At 40.4% G+C, this 6,870-nt stretch overlaps 1 protein-coding gene across 1 annotated transcript; it reads right to left on the bottom strand.

Moving 5' to 3' along the window:
* Positions 1-959: 959 nt before the first annotated feature.
* Positions 960-1,910, bottom strand: LOC134362081 (olfactory receptor 9S13-like). The gene has a single exon (XM_063077428.1). It carries the CDS (start codon positions 1,908-1,910, stop codon positions 960-962), a length of 951 nt encoding a protein of 316 aa, XP_062933498.1.
* Positions 1,911-6,870: the final 4,960 nt, after the last annotated feature.

Genomic DNA, 6,870 nt, shown 5'->3' with positions numbered 1-6,870 from the left:
AGTGTCCCTGTAGTCCCAGCTCATGGCCCCTCATGGCTACTGAATACACATTGAGCTGGGAGGTGTTGAACTCCCTGAGTTGTGAATGCGACATGAGTATTTTCCTTACGGATATATGTGTATATTTATACATAAAGGTTTATACTCTCACGCCTTCCATCCTGAGTCTAGGGAGATGGATGGCGTGGCTGGAGCTCTGAGTCATCCTCTCTCAGGACAATGTCGTGGTGTGATGGAGCAGGAGCCCGAAGGAGCTTCTGCCTCGAGTGGAACCACCTCGTGCCCCTCACACCTCCGACCTGGCTCCTACACAAGGGAGGCACCGTGTGTCTGATCTGGGCCACTCAGAGCCAAACCTATGCCTACTGACACCAAACTGACCCTGTGGGAATGCCTTGGCTGCTGGTTTAAATTACTATGGTAAGCAGATCTTGTTGGCGATGGTGTGGAAGATGAGCTGAAAAAAGACCAAAGTGGAGGTGGGAGGCCCTTTCGGTCGGTGCTTGGAGAGGCCCCGGGACACGGCCAAGTCCTGCATCCGGGTGGAATCAGGAGGGGGGGAGGTAAATTGCAGGTAAAGATTGTTTTGTTACAAGTTTGATCGAGATGCATAAATATCTAACCTCTGTCCTGCTGGAGCCCATCATTGGCCCAGAGAACGGTGAGAACGAGAAGCAGAAGACCTGGTCTGCTCCACTCTCGTTGCTGCTGCGCTCAGACTGCACGGGGCTGGGGCTGTTGCTCCTTCTCTGAACCTTGAGAATTCTGGATAGAGAGCGCGCCTTCTCTCTCTTTGGATCTCACACTTGGTAAATGTCTGGTCCAGTAACATGCTTTGAAGGATGGATGGATAAATTCCCTAACACACACGACTCCATTTGGAAGTAGGAGAGGGTAGGTATCTCCCGAGCGCCCTCCCCTCCAGCCTTCAGGACACACTGTCTCTGTGGCCACCTCGCTCAGGTGGCTGCGTGTCTCTGGCCCAGCCTCCGCAGGGCCTCCTTCACGTCCTCGTTTCGCAGACTGTAGATGAGGGGGTTGAGCATCGGGATGACCAGCGTGTAGAAGACGGAGACCACCTTGCCCTGCTCCATGGACTGCACAGCCCCTGGCTGGGCATATGTGACAAACACAGTCCCAACGAAGAGAGTCACCGCAGTCATGTGGGAGCCACAGGTGGAGAAGACCTTGTGTCGCCCGGCTGCCGAGCGCATATGCAGGATGGTCACTGCGATGTAGCCGTAGGAAACAAGGACCACAATTGTCACACCCACGATGATGAACCCACAGACGCCAAACATGACCCGCTCGTTGAGGGCCGTGTCGGCGCAGGCCAGCTGCAGCAGGGGGGGCACGTCGCAGAAGAAGTGGTCGATGTGGTTGGAGCCACAGAAGGGGAGCTGGAAGGTGAGGCCGGTCTGCACCGCAGAGTTGAGGCAGCCCCCGCAGTAGGTGCCCAGCACCAGGCGGGCACAGGTGGCAGGGCACATGGTCACAGGGTAGCGCAGGGGGCTGCAGATGGCCATGAAGCGGTCGTAGGCCATCACACCCAGGAGGAAGCCCTCGGCGGTGACCAGTAGAGAGAAGAAGAAGAGCTGGGTGGCACACCCGGCAAAGGTGATGACCTTGGACGGGGAGAAGAAGTTGGCCAGGGCGTTGGGGGCGATGACCGAGGAGTAGCACAGGTCCAGGAAGGACAGGTTCTTGAGGAAAAAGTACATGGGGGAGTTCAGGCGGGCGTCCATGGAGGTGACCACGATCATGGTGAGGTTGCCCAGCACGGTCACCATATACAGAGCCAGGAACACGGCAAAGAGCAGGGCCTGGGTCTCCAGGCCACCCTCAAATCCCTCCAGCAAAAACCCTTGCAAGGCGGCCGTCGAGAGGTTTCCACGTCTGTGGGTTGGCATGGCCCTCTGTCCTAAGACTGGGAGAGACAATGCTGCTTCCGTTAATGGTGGACCATGTAAATCAAATAAACTTTCTGCTGGAGACTATTGGAAAAGACAGACATCAACAACAATAAAAAGAAAATCTGACTGAAGGTCTGAGAGGGTTAAAGTTTTAGTGAGGAATTACTAATCAAAATTTATGAAAAACGCAGAAGCCCAGGAATTGCGGTACTGAAAGCTTCCCTTTCTCCTGGAGATTTGACCCAGAGCTGAAGGGAGTCCGAGACACCGAGGGGCTGAGCGGTGAGTGTGTGCCTGTCTCGTGGAGCCAACGGTGACAGCAACCGAACACTGCTGGTGACCACACAGATGTATCCACAGCAGTGAGTTTAGATAAGGAGCGGGCACACAGCTCAGCCTCTGAACGTCTCCATCACTGAAACTGGGTTACAGTGAGCCCTGAGGGCTACTGTCTCTGATGCCCTGAAAATACAAACGTACCTCCTCCAGAGGAAGACGCACTGTCCTAGAGCTCACGTGTTTTTCATAAAACTTTGCATAAACAGTGCCAGACACAGGATTTAAAAATTGAGGAGTTAAGACAATATGAATTAAAACATCAGAAGCAATAGATAATAGAAAAAAATTGATAGACATTTCAGACTTTAGGATAAACAGACATAAACTTTAAAATAACGAAAGTTTCAATTGAAAATTTTTAAGTCTTCTTTATTTAAATTATGCTATCTTCCACATCACATTGGGTAGATTATTAAATTTGAATTATTGAACAAAACCATATAATTTATTTTTAAGGCTATGTTGTTAGCATATTTTTGAAAAAGTTATTCATATTTAAAATGCCAAAGAAATATTTAGGTAAAGTATGTTTTATTACATTTTTTCCAAAATTGGATGTTTCATTTAAAAGCTCCCTTAAGCTACACTTGAACATTTCTACTTTACTTTCCTAATTTTATTTACCAATGATATTAAACTTGTTTTATCAATGAGAAAAATAACTAAAGTTACCATGTTCAAAGGATAAAAGATAAAATTAAGAACACAGTGGATGGGTCTGACAACACATTAGAGACAGGAAAAGAGAAAATGTGACCTAGGATGCGGGTCAGTAGAAAATATTCAGAGTGAAGCGTAAAAGAGACAAAAGTTTGGGAAAATCAGAAGTGAAGGTGGGAGACATAGAACATATGGTGAGAAAGTTCAGCAGAGTTAATAGAATGATATTTCCCTTGGCTCAAAAAAAAATTGCCAGTTAGAATTCTAGGCTTACCCAAAATATTCTTCAAGACAGAAGATGAATTCAATGACAATAGTCCAATCCTTCAGTACCCAACTTAAAAACAAAACAAAGCAAAAAACACCAACTAGATAGAAGATCAGCAAAGAAATAATAGATTTAAACAACATTATAAATCAACGAGACCGAATGGACATATATAAGTCATCTACCCATCCACAGGAGAATATATTCTTCAAGTGCATTCGGATAGACCATATGTTAGTTTCACAAAGCAAGTCTCAATAAATTTTAAAATATAAAAATCTTGCTAAGTATGTCCTTTAAACAAAATAAAATAGAATTAGGAGTCAATAACAGAAGGAAATTTGGAAGATTTACAAATATGTGGAAGTTAAGCAACATATTCATAAATAATCAATGGGTAAAAGAAGAAATCACAATGGAAATTAGAAAGTTCCTGAGATGAATGAAAAGGGAAAGACAACATACCAGAACTTATGCAATGCCATAGCAGAAGTGTTCAGAGAGAAATGTATAGCTATCTCTACGTTAAATATATTTTATATCAATAACAACATTCCATCTTAAGAAACTAGAAGATGACAAAGCTAAGCTCAAAGCAAGCAGAGAAAGAAAAATAGTAAAAGTTAGAGTAGAGATAACTGAATTAGAGAAGAGTAAAACAATAGAGAAAAATCAGTGAAACCAAAAGGTGGTTCTTTGAAAAGATCAGCTAAGTTGACCAAACTTTATCTAGACTGACAATATACAAAGCAGACAAATTACTAAAATCAAGAATGAAGACAGAGACGTTACTTCTGACCTTACAGAAGTAAGAAGTATTATAAGAGTATATTAGAACAATTGTATGCCAACACGTTATATAACCTTGATGAAATGAAAAAATTCCTAAAAACGCACACATTACCAAAACTGACTCAAGAAGAAATAGAAATTCTGAACAGACCTGTGACAAATAAAGAGATTGGGTCAGTAATTCAAAAACTTCCAACAAAGAAAAGCTCCGGACCAGATGGCTTCACTGGTTTATTCTACCGAACATTTAAAGAAGGATTAATACCAAACCTTCTCAAACTCTTCGAAAATAGAAATGGAGAAAACACTTTCTAATTCATTCTATAAGGCCTGTATTGTCCTGATGCCAAAGTCAAAGACACCACAAGAAAATGAAACTACAAATACCTCTTATGAATGTAAGAAGTCTTCTATAAAATATTAGCAAACCAAATCCAGCAGCCTATTAAAAGGACTATACAGCATGACCAAGCGAGAATTATCACAAGAATTCAAGGGCAGTTCAACATACAAAAATCAATCAATATAATGCACCATAGAAATAGAATGAAGGAAAGAAAAACACACGATCATCTCAATAGATGCAGAAAAACTACAACACCTTGCCAAAAGAAATCAAACACCTAAAGAAATGGAAAGACACCTCATGTTCATGGACTGGAAAACTCGGTAATGTTAAGATGGCAATACTCTCCAAATTGATCTATGGACTCAGTACAATCCTTATCAAAATTACTACACTTTTTTTTTTTTTGGTAGAAAGAGATCCCAAATAGCCAAAATAATCTTGAAAAAGAAAAACAAAGTGGGAGAACTCACACTTTCTTATTTCAAAACTTACTACAATGCTTCAATAATCAAAACAGTGTTTACTTGCATAAGGAGACATAAAGGCCAATGAAATAGAATTGAGAGTCCAGAAATAAACCCAAACATCTCTGGCCAACTGATTTTAGACAAGGGTGCTAAGACCACTGAATGAGGGAAGAATAACCTTTCCAACAAATGGTGCTGGGCCAACTGGATATCCACATGCAAAGAAATGAAGTTGGACCCTCACACCATATACAAAAATTAACTCAAAATATGTATAGAACTAAATGTAAGAGCTAAAACTACAAAAATATTAGAATAGAATATTACATCAGTGTAAATGGTTGTAAGCTGGGATTAGGCAACAGTTTTTTAAATATGACATCAAAAGCACAAGCAATGGAGAAAAATATAGATAAATTGGGTTTCATTAAAATTAAAATCTTTTGTGCAAAAAACACTATCAAGAAAGTGAAAATACAACCCACATTATGGGAAAAAATACATGCAAATTATATATCTGATAAGGGTCTACTATCCATAAAACATAGAGAACTCCTATAACTCAGCAAAAAAAGACAAACACCACAATTAAAAATGGGCCAATGATTAAAACTCTCAGCAAATTAGGTATAGAAGGAAAATATCTCAACACAGTAAAAGCCACTTATGACAAACCCACCATCAATATGAGAAAAGCTTTCAGCTTTTCCTTAAAGAACAGGAACAAGACAAGGATGCCCACTCTCACAACTCCTATTCAACACAGTATTGGAAGTATTAGCCAGAGCAATCAGATAAGAGAAAGAAATAAAAGGCATCCAAATTGGAAAAGATGAAGTCAAATTTTGCAGGTGACTTGATCCTATACGTAGAAAAATCTAAAGACTATCAAAAAACTCTTAGAGCTGATAAACGACTTCAGTAAAGTTTCAGGATATAAAATCAATATGCAAAAATCAGTAGCTTTTTTATACTCCAACAATGAAATAGCAGAAAAATAAATTTAAGAAATGAGCCCATTAATAACTGCTGCGAAAAAAATAAAATACCTAGGAATCAATTTAACAAAGAACGTAAAAGTCCTCTCCAATGAGAACTACAAATCACTGCTGAAAGAAATTAAAGAGGACACAAAATGATGAAAAGACATTCCATGTTCATGGACTGGAAGAATTAATGTTGTGAAAATGTTCATACTACCCAAAGTGATCTACAGATTCAATGCAATCTCCATCAAAATAACAATGACGTTTCTTCATAGAAACAGAAAAAACAATCCTAACATTCATATAAAACAACAGATGACCCCAAGTAGCCAAAGAAATCCTGAGCAAAAAAAGTATAAAGCCAGAGGCATTACACTACCTGACTTCAAATTATACTACAAAGCTATAGTAACCAAGACAACATAGTACTGGCATGAAAACAGACACTCAGACCAGTGGAACAGAACAGAGAACCCAGAAGTCAATCCATGTACTTATTGCCAACTGATTTCAGACAAAGGCATCAAGAACATACATTGGGGAAAGGACTGCCTCTTCAATAAATGGTACTGGGAAAACTGAACATCCATGTGTAGAAGAATGAAACTAGACCTGTACCATTTGCCATATACCGTAATCAACTCAAGATGGATTAAAGACTTAAACATAAGACCTGAAACTATAAAACTGCTGTAAGAAAACATAAGAGAAACACTTCAGGATGTAGGATTGGGCAAAGACTTTAAGAATAAAACCTCAAAAGCACAGGCAACAAAAGAAAAATTAAACAAATGGGATTATATCAAACTTAAATCTTCTGCAACGCTAAGGAAACAATCAACAGAATGAAAAGACAACATACAGAATGGGAGAAAATATTTGCAAACTATACATACAACAGGGGATTAATATCTAGAATATACAAGAAACTCACACAACTTAACAGTTAACCCCCCCCCCAAAATCCAATTTAAAGATGGGCAAAGGAGCTGAATAGACATTTCTCAAAGGGAGATATGTAAATCGCCAACAGATACATGAAAAAATGCTCAATATCACTAATCATCAGGGAAATGCAAGTCAAAACCACATTGAG

Source organism: Cynocephalus volans, chromosome 1 (assembly GCF_027409185.1).
Source record: "Cynocephalus volans isolate mCynVol1 chromosome 1, mCynVol1.pri, whole genome shotgun sequence".
Taxonomy (NCBI): domain Eukaryota; kingdom Metazoa; phylum Chordata; class Mammalia; order Dermoptera; family Cynocephalidae; genus Cynocephalus; species Cynocephalus volans.
The sequence above is the reverse complement of the archived record's forward strand: the minus strand, read 5'-3'. Positions and strand labels throughout refer to the sequence as shown.

Bases quoted from the DNA above. Each gene is read 5' to 3' on its own strand.
- LOC134362081 (XM_063077428.1), bottom strand. From the start codon at position 1,910: ATGCCAACCCACAGACGTGGAAACCTCTCGACGGCCGCCTTGCAAGGG.